The following is an 18,749-nucleotide window of genomic DNA, read 5'->3' on the forward strand; positions in this document are numbered from 1 at the left end:
AGGTTGCTAGTTCCCCCTTTTAAAAAATGGTCACAGTGCAACTCTTCCCCCTGCCCCCAATGCCCAATGCTCACACATTGCAAGGCTGATTTTAATTCTTTCTCAACCCTCCTTTATTTTGATAATGCATTTTGTTCAGGGTCAAATGTGAAGAAGAATTATTCTTACTGCTTAATAGAACTTTTCCATCCTTGCCTAAAAGGTGTACATGCCATTACATTTGCAGGAATTGCTATTGCTTCCTAAAAGATGTATGAGAATCTCTTTTCCTAGTATTTGAGAGCTACAGGAGAGATGGCGATAATGAAAAACGTCCCTCTTTTTCTAGCATCTAAAAGCTGTAGAAGGATTTGCATTCTCACATAGCTCTTAGACACTAGCGGTGACACAAGGGAAGGTGGACCCCCACAGCCACGAGACTTGTCTTTTCCAGACTTTTCAGATATGTAACATTTACATTGTATTTAACCTGAAAGTTAACATTAGTAGAAGGAGAATAATTTGGTGAGCAGCAGCTCTTAATAATCAGTGGTGAGCGTTAGAAGAATGTAATGCTTTCAGGCTTCCCACAGGCAATTGGTTGGCCACTGTGAGAACAGGATGCGCTAGGTGGGCCATGGGCCTGATCCAGCAGGTTCATCTTACGTTCTTATGAATTGTGGTTTTAGCATGCTAACGCTTGCTAACTGTTATGTACTGAAGTTCTCACCCTGGGCCAGCAGGGGGATACTGTAGATAGTTTTCACTCAGGTCCACATATGCAAATAAGGGATTGAAAGTGACGTTCAGTGATTGGATAGTTACAGAAAATGGTTACTGTTGCGTTCTAGTGGAGCTCTATATAAGCAGGCTGGCTGAACCCTTCAGTTCTGTTCTGTTCTGGCCTGTGAATAAACAAGAGCTGTTTGAAGAATCGCTGTGTCGTCTGATATGTTCACCCACAACTTAACACTAACTTCTTCTCGTTACAGATTGCCTCTTTAGAGTATGTCCCATGAACCGCTACTCTGCCCAGAAACAATACTGGAAAGCCAAACAAACCAAACAGGACAAGGACAAAATAGCCGATGTGGTACTGCTGCAGAAACTTCAGGTATGACAAGCTCCAAAAAGGTATTAACCACATTTCTTTCTGATCTGGCAAGGCTGGAGGACCTTTCCATTGCTTCCTGCTTGAGACCTTGCTGTATTGTCTACCCTGGGCAGGAAGTGCAGTGGTGGCTGCTGCCCCCTGGAATTGGTAGGGTGGAAGGCAGGCAGACTAACAGTAGGGGAGAGCCAGAGCCAATGACAGGCAGAGACAATTCAAGAGGGGACCCTCTTGGTTTTTCTGCCACCCTCAGAAGCTCAGCGGTAAGGGATTCTTTGTGGCAAAGCCCAAGTTGCGGAATTCCCTTGCCGCAGAGGTTCATTTAGCAACTTTTATCATATCCTGGTCTCTCTCTCTCTCTCTCTCTCTCTCTCTCTCTGTGTGTGTGTGTGTATATATATATATATATGCTTTCATAGATTTTCACGGGTACAGGAATGCAGGTTTTGGTGTCTTCGGGTGTCTTCCCGTGTAAGAGTCGGGGTGTCTGGGCGACGTTTCGACGAGGTCTCACTCGTCATCTTCAGGCTGGTGCTTTCGGCTTCTTGTTACTGAACCAGATTCTGCTCTGTTCCAGTAACAAGAAGCCGAAAGCACCAGCCTGAAGATGACGAGTGAGACCTCGTCGAAACGTCGCCCAGACACCCCGACTCTTACACGGGAAGACACCCGAAGACACCAAAACCTGCATATATATATATATATATATATATATATATATATATATATATATATATATATGAGATACACTCTATTCTTGTGATAGTAAATTGTTTTTAATATTGTGTTTTTAAATTGCTATAACTCACCCTGGGAAGAAAAAAATAATAATAGTAAAAATAATAATAGTAGCAATCCTCCAAATTTATCTTCACTGCTTTATGGCATAAAAACTTTCTTTAAAAAAGAAAGAAAGCTGAGATTCTCAGGATGGTGAATTCTGTGCTCAGAACCATTCCTGCATGTGTGCATTGTGCAACTGGGAAATGCACACCGGCTTGACTATAGAAGGGCTTGTATTTGCACTGCCTTATTTTAGCCCCCCCCCCGTATAATGAGACCCAGCTGTTCTTCTGCTTCCCTGGATCACGTCCAGTGCTTCTCTCCCCCCACCTTGTGTAATGAGATTCTAAGAGTGATTCACACCATCAACAATTGTGGTTAGCCTACATGGAGACAAATGCGTAAATTAATATTTGAAATATAATGGAAGTAGATTTTCTGTGCAAGGAGAGGCATAGCTTGGCTCCATTGTTCCTCACCTCTCCCAGCTGAGGCATTTATGTAACGCGTTGATAGGCTGCCGCTCAGCCATAATTTCTGAGGAGTGTCCCCAGCAAAACAATAAATAAAAAGAGCAAAGCAAAAATGCAAGTCCAACACCCAAACAAAATAACCCACAACAGAAAAAAAGTTTTAAAACAGAGGCAGAAAAACCAGCTCCAACATTCCTGATTCTTCAAAAGTGCTTGTGTGTTTTAAGGCTACAATGCAGCCTTGTTGCAGACAACTTTTAAAAAATGAGGCCTGTTTTCATTTTTCAAGGACATCCTTTTCCCCCCTTCCCCACTGACCAGGTTAGGCTTATAACTGTATTTCAATCAGAGGAAATGATTTTCTAAAATAGAAACAGAAAGAACGGAAATCCAGTCTCACTTTTTTTTTTTTAGAACAATCTGAATTTTGCTGGGGCAATTCTCCCAAATATTTGAAGTTGAATGGCACCATCAGAGCCAGCCTTGCAGCAAAGTTTTGCACGTGTGTACTCAGTATCAAGTCTCAGTGAGTTCAGTACACAAATCCCTTTAAACTGTGTGTTGGGTTGCAGTCTAAATTCATTTTGGTGGCTTTGGTGAAATAGTAACCCATCTTTAAGCATCCTGATTGACTGTTATGCTCCATTAGGGTGACCAGAAGGAATTCCTGTACTCCTTCCCATGTTGAGCCTAGGTGAGACCCTGCGTTCTGAGCCCTTGTTATCTGATGTTCAGGCAGGAACAGCAACATCCTTTAGAGCTTCCCCCTTCTGATTTTGGGCCTTTCATATGGAACACCTTAGCTGACCAACTCCCTTCTGAGCCTTAGAAGACTGTTTTTTTGTTTTAAATTATTATTTATGAAGGCTCTTAAATTGTTTGGCTGGTGCGGTAGGTGGGATAGAGATAGAGGCTGCTTTTATTCAATCCTTGGCTATTTCCTGATCCCTGCTGGTTATGCCATTGTTTGCTAATTTATTTATTTTGGAAAATAATTATATCTTGCTCTGTATCCAACCATTTCAAGGCGAGGTATACAACAATCACTAAAACAACAAATACAGCTACAAGTCAGGAGCAGATAAAATACTAAAGTAACAAATAATCTTAACATGCAAATACCGGTCATTGCAAAATTAAGACAAGAGATTAACAAACAATTAAATGGCACTGTGATTTTTTATTGTGGGCGCAGGTTTTTCGGTGGGTGAGGTTTTTTAGAAATAACATTGATTCATATTAAAAGTAAATAAATGCACAAAATCCTCCTCCTTTACCAATCAATGTGGTTTGCAGGCTTCCACATGGGAAGATCTGTTCCCATGTGGGCTGCGGGTTCCCCTATGCACTGTGCTTGCTCAGTTCAAGCTCCACTCCTGGCCTAGCCTTCTGAAAATGGGATCCCTTACCTGCTTACTTGTTGATTTGCAGTTCCTTGCCACGAAGGTTATTCCTCCAGCTGTGCTCTGTCTAAGAACCAGTAAAGTTATTTAAGGTGGGTCCACCACTTACTCATAATTTACTTACATGATTGCAACCTTAGGCACATACCCAATGGATGGATGGATGGATGAATGAATGAATGAATGAATGAATGGAAAGTGGGGAAACTGTGCCACTGAAAGAGCTTTTTGAGTCCTCTGCTTTGCTGACCCAACTCTGGGAAGGGCTCTCAAGGGTTCTAGGAACCATGGCAAAGCAGAGTTCCCATATGTCCAACCCTTGGAGCGGATGTAAAAGGACACCATGACCCATGGTAACAAAATCTGCCAGGTTGTGGAACCAGGTCACACTCCCCCCCCCGTCTTGTTTCCAACAGAGGTGATCAAACAGGGAAACCAAACTATGTACACATTTTAAGCTTAAAATGCAGCTAAGGTCATTCTTATTCTCAATTTGGATCGAAGCTGGCTTGGGGAAAAACTCATCAAAACACAGTAATTCCTAAGAAACAACAGGACAGATCTAGATTGTAGCTGATATTGTATGTACACCACTTCCCAACTGCATTGGATGCAGAGTAAAATTCAGACACAAATTCAATCTGGACACAGAATTCAGGCTGGAAGCCAGATTGAAATGGAACTGCAAATAGCCCTATTGGTTCAAAAATATAATTGTGTCTTTTTAAAAGCTCTACCCTAGGCAGATGCTAAGGGCTTGCTTCCAATAATGCTAGCCAGGGGCTCCTGTTTCTTTTTGTTTGGAGTGGAGATGGGTGGGTGGGCTCAATTTGCACCTGTGCAGTGGCACTTCATTGTTCCTGGTGAGCCATAGTTTGTTTTAACTCTGGCTTCCGTTACATGCAAACTAGGCTGTACTATACTTTCTCCAGTCATGGTGTAGAGAAAGAAGCTACAGGTCACTGAGTTCTCTCCTCAAACAGTGGAAATAATCTGTCACGTTTTTAGTTTCTGAGACTACAAGACATGCTTCCAAACATTTTTTTTACAGCTGTTAAGGCATTCAAAAAGCAAGCAAACTAGAAAAGAATGGAGGTGCCTCTTTCTCCTCTCTCCTCTCCTCTTTCGTTAGGTTTCCCCTTTTCTTGTCTTTTCTTCTTTCTTCCTTTGTTCTATTTTAGACCAAGTAGCTGTTTTATATTGGTATATTATAAAAAGATACTTTGCAATTGGTATGTATTTTTGTATATCTCCGAATAAGTATCAATAAATATTTTTTTTTTAAAAAAAGCAAGCAAGAAATCTCACTAAACTGAATTTTGCATCTAGTATCTAATTCTACCCTTATGTGGAATTGGGAATATGCACAGCCCTGAATACAGACCATTGTGCCAGTTTAACCTTTATGGGCTAAAGGAAGAGCAAGGACTTCACTGAAGCACAGAGAGAATTTCAAATGGTGCCTTCATTTGCTGTTGTTTCTGATTTCTTCCTAGGACCAGAAGGTTCAGTCAGCCTTGCATACCTAGATCCGTTTCACTATCTGCTCCATCCCATACTTCCTGTACTCTGACCCAGCCCAGGAGCCTCAGGGGTTATTTGCTTATTTTTCTTGCAGTTCCTTTTGCTGCCGGTATTTCTCCTGAGCAGCAGGCTTGTCCCAAACTGTGCGTGCTCTGCTTTCCTCCCCTTTGCTACCAGACTGGAAACCGAGTCAACTATTAATCCTGTGTTTTGGAGAGATTAGGGTTTAATTAAATAAAAAGGGCAGTAGCGTTTCTGAGGGCTTTGGATTGCCAGTGAAGCATCCTAGAAGAGCCAGCCTCTGCCAAGGTGGATTTGTGGTCAGGGCACCACCTACTTGGAAGATGGTTTTATTCCATGGCTTGAAGTGGTTGACTCATGGCTAATGGCTGTTCTCTTGCACCGCAGAAGCAATTCTCTTTCCTGCAGGGCAACCTCAGAAATCCACCCTCACCGCTCCTTTATCAGATACTCATCTGACCAGCAATGTCCTTCCAGTTATATCCCCAATCATCCTGAAGTGAACTGAGAAGTAGCAAAGAGCTTAACAGGCTGAAAGGAAGTTTCCTTGAACTGATTTCATTTCAACAGTTCAGTTGTATGCAAAGTGGCAGGAACCTAGCACACGGGATGAAGAGTGGAGTTGTCATGGACATCAGAGCTGGTGTGAAGGGTTGACATGGACGGGCATCTGCCAGAGGCCTACATCCCAGGGGGGGTCCCACTGACAAGAGCTCCCTGGTCCTGCTCTTCCTCTTCGTCACTGCAAGCTGCCTGCTTGTTCACCTGCCTCTTGCTATGACTCTTGATTTGAAGTATTCCTTTCATTCTTTTTGTCATTCCTGGTTTGGATTCATTCTGCTATGGTCTGTGTTTCCATACAGCATGCTGCGCAGATGGAGCAGAAGCAGAACGAAACCGAGAATAAGAAGGTGCATGGGGACGTGGTGAAGTATGGAAGCGTCATACAGGTATGGAAGGTTGTCTTTCTCCTGAGCACTGGAAAAGGTGAAGGAAAGGCAACTCAAAGCTGTTGGGAGTGGGGTGGGCAGAGCAACTGGCCTACGAGGAAAAGAAAGGTTTAGAGAAAAAAGGTGATTGAGGAGGGATGTGGAAAAGCATGTATGGTGTGGGAAAATGTGGACAGAGAGAGGTTTTTCTCCCAGTCTCATAGGCTACCCAAGGAAGCTGAATCTTGGGAGAGTCAAGAAAGAAAGAAAGAAAGAAAGAGAAAAAAATCCCTCACACAGTGCATAGTGAAATGATGACATTCACTTCCACAATATGTGGTTATGACCACCAATTTAGAAGGCTTGGGAAGGAGATTAGATTACTTCCTAGAGGGTAAGGCTATCAATAGCTACTGGATATGATAGCTGGTTATGAGGTGGCATCCCTCTGAATACTATTTTATTTATTGGTGAACAACAACAGTGAGAGAGAGCAATTGCCCTCATCTCCTGCCTTTGGACTTCCCATTGGCATTGGGTTGCCTACTGTGGGAAGCAGAATTGGAGTGGTCTGATTCAACAGGGCTCTTATATATCTGATCTTACATTTTTGTTCTGAATTCCCTGACAAGAGCAATTGATTGTTAAGCCAGTCTGGGAATTGTAGCTCTGGGAGGGGTGTAGGGGTCCCCTATAAACTCTCAGCTCCCATAATGAACTACAGCTCTCAGAAATATTGGGTAGGGAGGAGCCATGATGAGTTAAAGTGTTATCATAGTGCTTTTAACATATGTTGTGAGTGTGGCCTAAGTTTTTCTCAAGCACTCTGTGTAACTGAGTACAGTGGTGCCTCGCAAGACGAAATTAATCCATTCCGCGAGTCTCTTCGTCTTGCGGTTTTTTCATCTTGCGAAGCACGGCTATTAGCGGTTTAGCGGCTTAGCGGCTATTAGCGGCTTAGCGGCTATTAACGGCTTAGCGGCTTTAAGAAAAAGGAAACAAACTCGCAAGAACTCGCAAGACGTTTCATCTTGCGAAGCAAGCCCATAGGGAAATTCGTCCTGCGGAACGACTCAAAAAATGGAAAACTCTTTCGTCTTGCGCGTTTTTCGTCTTGCGAGGCATTCGTCTTGCGAGGTACCACTGTACCACACAAGGTTCCAGGTAGGAACTGTCCTGCTTCGTGTTTGGTTTTCCAGCTTCTCCACATGAAGAGTAATAAATACCTGACCGTTAACAAGCGCCTCCCTGCCTTATTGGAGAAGAATGCCATGAGGGTGACGCTCGATGCCACAGGCAATGAAGGCTCCTGGCTCTTCATTCAACCCTTCTGGAAACTGAGGAGCAATGGAGATAACGTGAGTGTGTTATGGGGAGGCAGAAAATAATATGTGACTCTTCCCAGTAATACTGCTATAAGCTTTAGGCCATGTGGTGCCACCCAGCTGTGGCTGGACTACAACTCCCATCATCCTTATCCATGACCATGCTTTCTGGGGTTGATGGGAGTTGGTAGTCCAACAACATCTAGAGGTCACCTTGTTTGCTATCCCTGCTGTAAGCTATAGATCTCCAAAGGCTTTACAAGCTGAGATTGTTTTAGGACTGTCAACTTCTCGGTGGAGCAGGTGCCACTTTTAAGGAGGAGAAATCTCTGAGAGGGGCAGCAACTTGACTTGAAACATGCAAGGAATTTGGCTACTGAGCTCCCAGGGTGGATTCTCAGCCCCAAACCTAATTTCCCGGAAAGATATTTGCACATTTTCTGTCCTGAAATTTATTAAAGGAGAGATTGATTTCGGGGTACTGTGTCACGGAAAGGAGTACATAATCAGGCCAAGTTCACAGATGCTTCTTTATTACTCAGTGGTTGCAGTGTCAAATGATGATTTATGTGTGCGTGGCAACAGCTGCAGACTGAGTTTTCATATCAGCTCGCACAAAGTGCTTTTTGATAGAGGCGGTTCACATTGTTGCAAGTAATTGAATGGTAAGGTATCAACTTAAGAGCTAATGGGCGATATGCATGCATATGCGAATCAGCTCCCCCCACCCCCCCATTGGAAATGTATTTGCAATTCAAACAGATAACTAAAGATTTGGCAGGAAATGTGGGGTTTGTTGGCTGCAATCTTACACTTAGTTACCTGGAAGTAAGCCTCATTGTGCTCCTTGGGACTTATCTTTGAGTAGACATGCATAGACTTGTGCTGCCAGTTCCTCAATTGCCACATTTTATTCATGTTCACTGGAGATATTTTAGGGGACCTTACATACTTCAGGCCAATACTCACTGAGGTTCTCAGACTGTGGTCCACAGACTACCAGTGGTCTGCTTCATTCAGGTTGTCCATGGTGTGTCTGAAGAACACTTGCATGTTGAATTCTACAGCGTTCCAATTGTAAGACCGTAACCTACATACAATATAAGACATCAAAGAAGTGCTAAAAATACAATTAAAAATCCTACAGCATCTAGCACAGTGCATTACAGTTGCTACAGCAGGCAGGAAAGAATCATTAAGTGATCTGCCAACGTCCTCAGCAACATTTAAGTGGTCCGGGAGGGGGGGGGAGGCTTTGGAACTGCTGTCCTAACTATTATGACATCCTTCCTTAGGTAGTTGTTGGAGACAAAGTGATTCTGAATCCTGTGAACGCTGGGCAGCCACTACATGCCAGCAACTATGAACTCGCTGATAACCCAGGATGCAAAGAGGTACCAGGAATTGGGAGAAGGGAAGTGGTGTGAATATGGGGTGTTAATGACAGTGGCCTGAGCTAGATTGCTATTTTAGAACCCCCCCTTACAGGATTTAATTTGGGGCTAGTTGTGTGTAATGGGTGCGAGTGGTGCTGTGGTCTAAACCACTGAGCCCCTTGGGTTTGCTGATCAGAAGGTTGGCAGTTTGAATCCCCGCGACGGAGTGAGCTCCTGTTGCTCTGTCCCAGCTCCTGCCAACCTAGCAGTTCAAAAGCATGCCAGTGCAAGTAGATAAATAGGTACTGCTGTGGCGGGAAGGCAAACAGTGTTTCTGTGTGCTCTGGTTTCCGTCACGGTGTTCCATTGCACCAGAAGCAGTTTAGTCAGGCTGGCCACATGATCCAGAAAGCTGTTTGTGGACAAACGCTGGCTTCCTCAGCCTGAAAGTGAGATGAGCACCGCAACCCCCTAGTCGTCTTTGATTGGACTTAACCGTCCAGGGGTCTTTTTCCTTTTACCTTAGTCGTGTGTAGCATGTGGATCTTCTAATAGCTCATTGTTTTCCTAGGTGAATTCTGTCAATTGCAACACCAGCTGGAAGATCAACTTGTTTATGCAGTTCCGGGACCACATGGAAGAAGTGCTTAAAGGGGTAATAATGAGCGTGTGTCCGTCAGTCTTGAGTCTTTCTTCTGAGGACATCTGCTGAGTTTAGTTTGGCTTTCAAAGAACCTTGCTTTAGTGTTTGCTACATAGGTAGCGGGGCTCCTGGTTTAAAACAAAATATGGTTTGTCACTAAACAAGCTAATTTCAAACCATAGGCCATGAAGCTGGTTGGTTTAACTTATCATTGTTTTGAACCAGGAACCCTAGTTTTCACATAATGATAACTGAAAATTGTTTGAAAGGGAAACTCAGCTTGGCAGAAATATTCCTCCTAGTCTTGTGGGAGGAGGAGAAGGAAGCGGAAAGTGTTCAAGCTTGGTGTTTTACTTGTCCTTGTTGAAGCTCATCCACAGAGCTCTAAACCATGCTTTAGCGTTACTTTCAGAGTGTACTGTTATTCCCTTGCGTTGTGGTTTCCCTAGACAGCAAGGAACTATTTTTGCATATCTTTTTTGTATTTGACTGACAGGGGGACGTGGTCAGGTTGTTCCATGCAGAGCAGGAGAAATTTCTCACCTGTGATGAATACAAAGCCAAGCTGCATGTTTTTCTTCGAACTACCTTGCGGCAATCGGCCACATCAGCCACAAGCTCCAATGCACTCTGGGAAGTTGAGGTGAGTGCCAGGCCTATTTGCAGGTTTTTGCTTGCAAAAAGTTCCCTTTCCCTATATTGTTTATTTAATTTGAATGCATTATTACCTTTGCTTACATGGCAGGTCTATGTGTTCCCATTTTTGTGTCTCCCTGATGATCAACAACAGGAATGTCCTTGGGAGACAGCATTGCATTCTGGGTTGTTTTAAATAGTGACAATGAGGGATTAATTGTGCTCACATGGGCTTAGCCTTGGCATTTACTTTCAAAGCTTTAGACCAACCTTGGAACAAATAATTTTTAGAAATTTAGCACAGGGATAATGCGAAATTTCTCAAGTTTCAAATTCTTAGCTAAAATAAAGTGGTCTAAAGATTCCTTTTGGATTACTCTGCACACCAGGAGATGGTACATAACTCCCACTGAAGCCTTCGGGGAGCTAGAGAGACCAGGTCTCCTTGCTATTGATGCCTCTTTGGTAACAAAGAATAGCCTTATCACAAGAGCCAAAGCTAGGCTAGAAAAGAAGAGTGTATCCTGGGTAAATGTATAACAATAGTGTCATCAGATAATGCTTTGTTATTACTCATTGTCAGAGTTTGGCTAACACTTTACAATACGATAATCTTTATTGTCATTGTCCTATACAGAACAACAAAATCGGAAAAATCTACATCAGACATTCAAAACCAACAAGCCTCCTATCCCAGCCTGTTTAGCCCCCTAAAAGCTCTGATACCCCATAATTAAATACAATATACTCCCATAGAGATTACCTTACAGTGCGTTTAAAACCAAAATTGCATTTGGATAGAAACTGTTTCTCAGGCAGCTAGTCCTAATCTTAATAACCCTGTACCTTCTTCCAGAAGGCAGAAGCTGAAAGAGATCATTTCTGGGGTGCGCACTATCCTGCACTATCTCTGCAGCTTTCTTATGACACCTTGAAGCGTAGATTTGATCCAAGGTGGGAAGAGTGCTCCCAATTATTCTCTCCGCAGTCTTTACAACCCTGGACAGCATTGTTTATTCCCTGACCATGCAGCTCCCAGACCACACACGCAGACCATAAGTTAATGCACTCTCAACAGTACAATGGTAAAATGCCATCAACAGGTTCTTTGAAAGATTATTTTTCTGGAGGATTCTCAGATGCTTTTAAAAGCATCTCAAAGAAGAGAAAGGCTCTTGCTTCGCTTCTCAGCAAAATAAATCCGAAGGTGTTACCAAATGTTGATGTATCCTTTGTTTAAATCTATAAATTCCATGACCAGAGCCAATCACAAGGAGGGCTTCTGTGCAGCATTGGTGACTAATGCTTTAGTCAAGTGGCATGGACAGCTCAGGTAGCCAGGTGGCCTTGAAGAGCCAGAGGATTGAAGCATTCCTGCGCTTTGGCCAGCACTTGCAAAAAGGCAAGTATCAGACCTGTGACTTACAACACACTGATTTTGCTTTCCAGGTTGTCCATCATGATCCCTGCCGTGGTGGAGCTGGGCACTGGAATGGCTTATACCGCTTCAAGCACCTTGCCACGGGGAACTATTTGGCAGCAGAGGTGAGAGGATCTGAGTAGACTCTAGCAGGTTCTGTGTAGGCTCTAGTAGGTTGTGGTTTGGGTTCCCTTCACTAATCAGCACTACGTTAAAGCTGAACTTCAAGCTAGAACTTGGGAATATGTTAGGATGAGTCATCTTATTGGCTCCATTTAGGGTGAACTCTAGAGCCATGCCTTTTCATGTAGTATCAGTTTGACCTTTCCTCTTTCTTTAGCAAAGTGTCACAGACCCTAAAGCATCATAACATTCCAGAATTGCAGGCTGCATCACTATCTCCTCTGCACATCTCCCTGCCCCTGCAGCCTAAGTTTGACTGGTGGGTAAGGACTCTCACCTGTCAATTACCTGGTGTCCACAATGATGCCCAGTGACCTGTACTTGCTTCCTGTTATCCAGGCCTAATTGCCATGCCAGATCCAGGCTCATGCCAGAGCTGCCTACCTCACTCCCATCTTTTGCCCTGGTTGCTGTGAGTGTAGGGTTGCCGACGTGGTGATTGTTCTGCCACTTCATAAAACAGTGTTGTACAGTGGTACCTCGGGTTAAGTACTTAATTCATTCCAGAGGTCCGTTCTTAACCTGAAACTGTTCTTAACCTGAAGACCACTTTAGCTAATGGGGCCTCCTGCTGCTGCTGTTCTCATCCTGATGCAAAGTTCTTAACCTGAGGTACTATTTCTGGGTTAGCGGAGTCTGTAACCTGAAGAGTCTGTAACCTGAAGCGTATGTAACCTGAGGTACCACTGTACTGGGTGGGGAGTTAGCATTGCACCCAAATTCTGCAGAGTGTACTTCATATTTTCAAGATCACAAACTAGGCAGATTTTAGTTCGTGCTTTCATATAAGCACATGCAAATTGAACTAGGTACTCCCGTCATCTGACTATGCCGTACTTCTTAAGTGAATGCATTCTTAACAGTATATGTTCCATATAAGTGACATCCTATGGAGAATACCCCAGGGCTCTCCTGCACTCTCTATAGAGGGGCCTGCCATTTTTCTTATGTAGGACAGAGGCTCTCCAGACTCTTCTCTGATGCTGTTTACACGAACAGCCATTCAGAAGTAGGAGTGTGTGACTGCACTCCAAAGCGGGGTCCACACTCCTATTTCCTCCTTGCTCAAATTCCTCTGTCAGTGAGAACAGTAGGGACGTTATGGTGCATTGTGAGGTTTACTGTGCTGAAGCCACTCTTTATGTGAAAACAGCTGAAGGGGAGCCATCTTCTTTGAACTGATCTTTCTTCACTGTTCTAAATGGTTCTTGGGTGACTCTAGCCGCTCTCATAGCTCTTTCTTGCTTACAGTGGTGGACCAGGGCCATAAACAATATTATTGCTGGTCTCTGCCGCTCATGCCAGGCACTTCCCAGCAACTCAAGCCTACTGGTACAGCCTCTTCTGTTATGAAGCCTTTCATCACTTTATAGCCGTTTCCCTTTCTCGGCTTGATTAGTGGCTACAGAGGAAGGATTCTCTTTGTTTGTTCACTTTGAGCCAATATCTGCTTTCCCTTTTAGTGGATTATGCTCAGTGTTTAGTAGCTCCAAAAAAATGTGGCCTGGCAGGTTGCAGCTCACTCAAACATCTCTCATCCAAATCCTGTTTCCTTGTGCCTTTGGATAGTATGGTGATCTGGCCAAAGCAGCTGAAGCAGTTGCACAGGTGTCTCCCGGAGTCTGAATGTGTAGCATTATAAACTAAGTTATTCAACCTCTGGGCTTTTAGTGTCATATCACGGATTAAAAAAATATGCTGATATTTTTATTTCTTCAACTTTCCAGGAAAACCCCAGTTACAAAGGAGACACAGGAGAACCAAAGTCCACGGTAAGTTGTCTCTTGCATTTGGCTTGCTTGTGATAGTTTGGCTTAGCCAGGCATAGGCAAACTCGGCCCTCTAGATGTTTTGGGGACTACAACTCCCATCACCCTTAGCTAACAGGACCAGTGGTCAGGGATGATGGGAATTGTAGTCCCAAAACATCTGGAGGGCTGAGTTTGCCTATGCCTGGGCTTAGCAGTATGTAGGAGGCAACGTTTTAGATTGGGCTTTTAAAAAGTTCATTTTCCTTTTTTAAACTATATTTAAAAATTAATAAATTGTCCAGTAGCACGTTAGAGACCAACTAAGTTTGTTCTTGGTATGAACTTTCGTGTGCATGCACGCTTCTTCAGATACACAGTGTGCATGCACACGAAAGCTCACGGCTACCTACCTGAATCTTTTTAAAACTTACATTCATAAAATCATTAATTTATTTTTATCAATTTATTTATTACCCACCCTTCACCCTGAGATCCTGGGGTGGGTGGGTTACAGCATTAAAAACAATACTAAAAACAAAACCATGGGGAGCGTGAAACATTCCTCTTAGTAATAGTTTTCACAGCACTCTTACCTCAGTGCCTCTAACTGGGTTCTCAGGTTATGACATTATCAATGAAATTTTTATGCCAGTGTATGCCACAATGAATTGGCCTGGACAGGTGCCAGTCATTAAGATTTTTCTCTCTCCCACCCTCCTCTTCTCTCCCTCTCCTCTGGCTTAAATCGCTTTAGAAGTTTGTATCCGAAACTCATGGCCAGCAGCTGTGGAATACCAAAACTACATTTTGTTTGCTTTATTCTTTGATTTTAGACTTTTAGGTCGTGTGTGTGTATTGAAGGGGCATGTAAAAATGGCGGAATTTTAAAATTAGGACTAAATAATCAACAGTTCACTGAAATTACAAGAAAAACCACAACACAGAGAACAGCAGAAATTACTGCAATAACAAAAACAAAATTGACTAAATAAATTTTCATACCTGGACTGGCTTGCTGTAGGTTGGTGCCCTGGAACTCCCTGAAGATCCCATAGCAAGTTCATGACCATTTTTGGTGCATGAACTTTGGTGGTTTTTGCTTACACATAAATGAAAAAAAAATGCCTTATTTTGGAACAGGCCGGAACAAGTCGCTCCAGTCGGAGATACACAGGGGAAAAGATCAAATATCGATTGGTGGCTGTGCCTCACGGCAATGACATTGCTTCCCTTTTTGAACTGGATCCCACGACACTGCAGAAGACTGACTCTTTTGTCCCACGGTAAGTTGCTTTATCCAGGACGTCCAAAGAATCCAAGCCAGAATGTTTCAAAAGTTGAAATAGAAGGAGAGAAATATCTTCTTCATTCTTACCTTCTTGTGGTTTCAGGAACTCCTATGTCCGACTGCGTCACCTTTGCACCAACACTTGGATCCAAAGTACCAATGTACCCATTGATGTGGATGAAGAGCGACCCATTCGCCTTATGGTAAGTTTATTTCTGGGCCGGTGGCTGATTCTGCTATTAACAGAGAACTGGTCCTTGGTGAAGGGAGTACCAGCTTGTGACAGGAACCAATCTGGCATTTCCACCAGCCCTGTTAGTATCAGGAAGGTGGCCCTGTGGCTCTGTCCCACCACAAAGGCTGCTACTGCTTCTGACTGCTAGAAGCCTTTGGTGACTGATAGTGTATGGGCAGTTCCACAGTTCTGTTTCTCGTAAGCTATCTTGGAAGCATCCAGTACTGACTGCAGCTAAGAGACAGAGTTATGAGCTAGATGGATCGGGTGGTCATATTATTGTGGCAGTATAACGTCATGCTTGATTTTATGTATTAAGACATTTCTTTCTTGCCTCTCTCTAAAAAAAATTGGACATGCAAGGTAGCTTACGATACAAGGAATATGATGAAATATTGTTGTTTAGTCGTTTAGTTGTGTCCGACTCTTCGTGACCCCATGGACCAGAGTATGCCAGGCACTCCTGTCTTCCACTGCCTCCTGCGGTTCGGTCAGACTCTTGCTGGTAGCTTCAAGAACACTGTCCAACCATCTCGTCCTCTGTCGTCCCCTTCTCCTTGTGTCCTCAATCTTTCCCAACATCAGGGTCTTTTCCAGGGAGTCTTCTCTTCTCATGAGGTGGCCAAAGTATTGGAGCCTCAGCTTCAGGATCTGTCCTTCCAGTGAGCACTCAGGGCTGATTTCCTTAAGAATGGATAGGTTTGATCTTCTTGCAGTCCATGGGACTCTCATACATATGGCACACTATGAAACACCAACTATAAGAATCAGAAGAATAAAAAGGATTTAAAAACAAACCAACCCATGAGCAGAATCATCAGCTAACCCCTCCCCCCGCACACAAAAACCGAGTCCAGAACTTATGTCTCTCACCCAAATCAGGCACTCACTTGACCTGGGCACTTTTTGATCTGGCACTGAAAAGAAAGGCTGGCGTGTATGGCATGTGCCTCTTGGACCAACGTATTCTAGGACAGGCATGGCTAAACTTGGCCCTCCAGCTGTTTGGGGACTACAAGTCCCATCATCCCTAGCTAACAGGACCAGTGGTTAGAGATGATGGGAATTGTAGTCCCAAAACAGCTGGAGGGCCACATTTGGCCATGCCTGTTCTAGGAGGTATAAATTGCTTATTTGAGGGACAAAGCAAACTTTGGTATTTGATGACCAGGTTCTCTTTTCAGCTTGGCACATGCCCCACCAAGGAGGACAAAGAGGCATTTGCCATTGTCTCTGTGCCAGTGTCAGAAATCCGTGATCTGGACTTTGCCAATGATGCCAGTTACATGTTAGCCAATGTAGTGGAGAAGATGAATGAAGGATTCCTCAGCCAGAATGACCGGAGGTAAAAATACCCCAAGTATTTGGATTCACTGTGTATGGGAAGGCAACGGTGGAATGGGATTCACTGACAGATGCAATCAACATGTGTGGTTTTAGGTCCATCAACTTGAAGAACCAATAGCAGGTTGCATTTTGCAGGGAAACAAGTTTCATGTCCACGAGCATTTTATTTTGATTTGTATAATTTGTCTTGGACACATAAATTTGATGTTTCTTGCTGCAGAATGTGAAAATGTTTGGATGTAGAATTTGGTGTAGCTTTGAATTGTAAGGAAACAAGGCAAATTATTAAGTCCATAGTTCACATCTATGTTGATTTGGTTTCTTGTTAACTAAGTATGTGGGGTGTGTATGTATGGTGTTAATGACCCTGGTTTGAGGGAGTGGGGGGTCATTTATTGATGACGCTCACTATAACTTGTCTGGCAGGTTTGTGATCCAACTGCTGGAAGACCTGGTTTTCTTTGTCAGTGATGTGCCCAACAATGGGCAGAATGTTTTGGATATCGTTGTTACCAAGCCCAACCGGGAGAGGCAGAAGCTCATGAGGGAGCAGAACATTCTGAAACAGGTGATTGGGTCTAGAGAGAAAGACTTAAGATGGAGACAAGATCATTGCAGTATTAAGTGGAGCGCTTTTACCGCTTCTCCAGCCACAATTCTCTTCTGAGGCTACAAGGGAGTAAAGCACCTTACTTCTGAGTAAACATGTACAGACATGTCCTGCACATTATAGGTCTTTCTCCAACATTGGCGTATGTGGTTATCCTGAAATTTGTTATTCTTCCAAGTTGTTTCAACAGGAAAGGCTTTGCTTTATAACGTTGCAACTTAGCTTTAGAAGCTTTGTCCCTGACAGTTGGAGGAGCAACTGCCCTCTTGTAGCTTCTGACTCCTTGTTCCACTGTGATAGGGCATCTGAGGAGCTCACCATTTTCAACATCATTTTGTATTTTTTTGAGCAACAGGCAGGAACCTTTTTCTCTGCACCTAGATTAGGTAATCATAGTAAGGTGAAGGGAGCCTGCCATTACAAATTCCTCAGAATGAAAAGTTTATTCTACTTTGCCTGTTGCCTCAGTTTAAAGAGGGAAGGGGAAGAATGACCACTTTAGAACAGTGCCTTTCTGGAAGTGCCTCTGTAAACTGAGATGTTTTAACTCCCTTGTATATGTACCCTTAATAACTGAAGGGAATGTAGCCCAGTGGATCAAAATGGTCCTTAATAAAGACACAGAGGCCAAGGTGGAGCATGCCAGAGGCGGGTGCAAGATATTTATCATGAGGTATCTTCCTCACCATCTCCTAGTCCTGGTCCATTTCCATGGATGTTAAAGAGCATGGGGATGGAATGGCACCCAATGGGACCCCACAGCACAGCCATCATGGGTGGGGCCTAACAGAAGTCCTCCAGGGCCACTCTCCAGAACTGGTCCTGCAGGTCCTTTTCAGTTTGACTGGTAACTTCCATTTCCATTGGGTAGATCTTTGGGATCCTGAAGGCTCCATTCAAGGACAAGGGTGGGGAAGGCCCACTCGTACGACTGGAAGAGCTGTCTGACCAGAAGAATGCTCCCTACCAGTACATGTTCCGGCTCTGCTACAGGGTGTTGCGGCACTCCCAGGAAGACTATCGCAAGAACCAGGTAGGCCTTTACCAACATGAGGACGTAAGTCTGTGGGAGATAGAACTTGGGAGTTCTATTTTTATGAGACCTTTAGGCATAATGACGATGCATGTGGGAAACAAAGCATTCAGACAGTGAGGAATTAAGACTTGCAGCTCTAACTCAGGTGCGTTGTCCTCGTCCCGCAGGAACATATTGCCAAGCAGTTTGGCATGATGCAGTCCCAGATTGGCTACGACATCTTGGCCGAGGACACCATCACTGCCCTCTTGCACAACAACCGCAAGCTGCTCGAGAAACACATCACCAAGACGGAAGTGGAGACATTTGTGAGCTTGGTGCGAAAGAACCGGGAACCCAGGTGTGTGTCGCCCCACTGGCAGGGAGGCAGCCAGAGCTGCCAGCTTTAGAACCAGGCCTTTTAATCTGCAGCAGTTAGCAGGTGATAATATGTATCTCCATGGTAAAGAGCTTTAGCTCCTAAATCAAGCTGTTGCTAAAGACTGAAAAACAAGGCTGCCTTTTCTGGCTAGCTGGTGATCCGGGATACAGTTCAAGGTACTAATACAGAGGGAAACGTATTTCCCAATGCTTTTACTTTTTCCTTCCATGTGGTGCCTTCTATGGCAGCTGTATGTTGTGGCAATGCCTCTTGCATGCTTGGACGGAGGCTGGAGAGTTGGGCGTGGGTATATGT

General features: G+C 43.9%; 1 protein-coding gene across 2 annotated transcripts in view; it reads left to right on the forward strand.

Moving 5' to 3' along the window:
* Nucleotides 1-18,749, forward strand: part of ITPR3 (inositol 1,4,5-trisphosphate receptor type 3) — a 98,100-nt gene that overhangs the window by 39,387 nt on the left and 39,964 nt on the right. For both annotated transcript variants that reach the window (XM_082226819.1, XM_082226818.1), the window contains exons 3-16: nt 972-1,093; nt 6,158-6,244; nt 7,423-7,581; nt 8,844-8,942; nt 9,496-9,579; nt 10,064-10,210; nt 11,653-11,748; nt 13,534-13,578; nt 14,698-14,840; nt 14,949-15,048; nt 16,265-16,425; nt 16,854-16,995; nt 17,909-18,070; nt 18,241-18,413. In XM_082226819.1, coding sequence (XP_082082945.1) covers nt 972-1,093; nt 6,158-6,244; nt 7,423-7,581; nt 8,844-8,942; nt 9,496-9,579; nt 10,064-10,210; nt 11,653-11,748; nt 13,534-13,578; nt 14,698-14,840; nt 14,949-15,048; nt 16,265-16,425; nt 16,854-16,995; nt 17,909-18,070; nt 18,241-18,413 — 1,720 coding nt within the window. The remainder of the gene's footprint in view (nt 1-971; nt 1,094-6,157; nt 6,245-7,422; nt 7,582-8,843; nt 8,943-9,495; nt 9,580-10,063; nt 10,211-11,652; nt 11,749-13,533; nt 13,579-14,697; nt 14,841-14,948; nt 15,049-16,264; nt 16,426-16,853; nt 16,996-17,908; nt 18,071-18,240; nt 18,414-18,749) is intronic.

Source organism: Podarcis vaucheri (assembly GCF_965113315.1).
Source record: "Podarcis vaucheri genome assembly, chromosome: 6".
NCBI lineage: Eukaryota > Metazoa > Chordata > Lepidosauria > Squamata > Lacertidae > Podarcis > Podarcis vaucheri.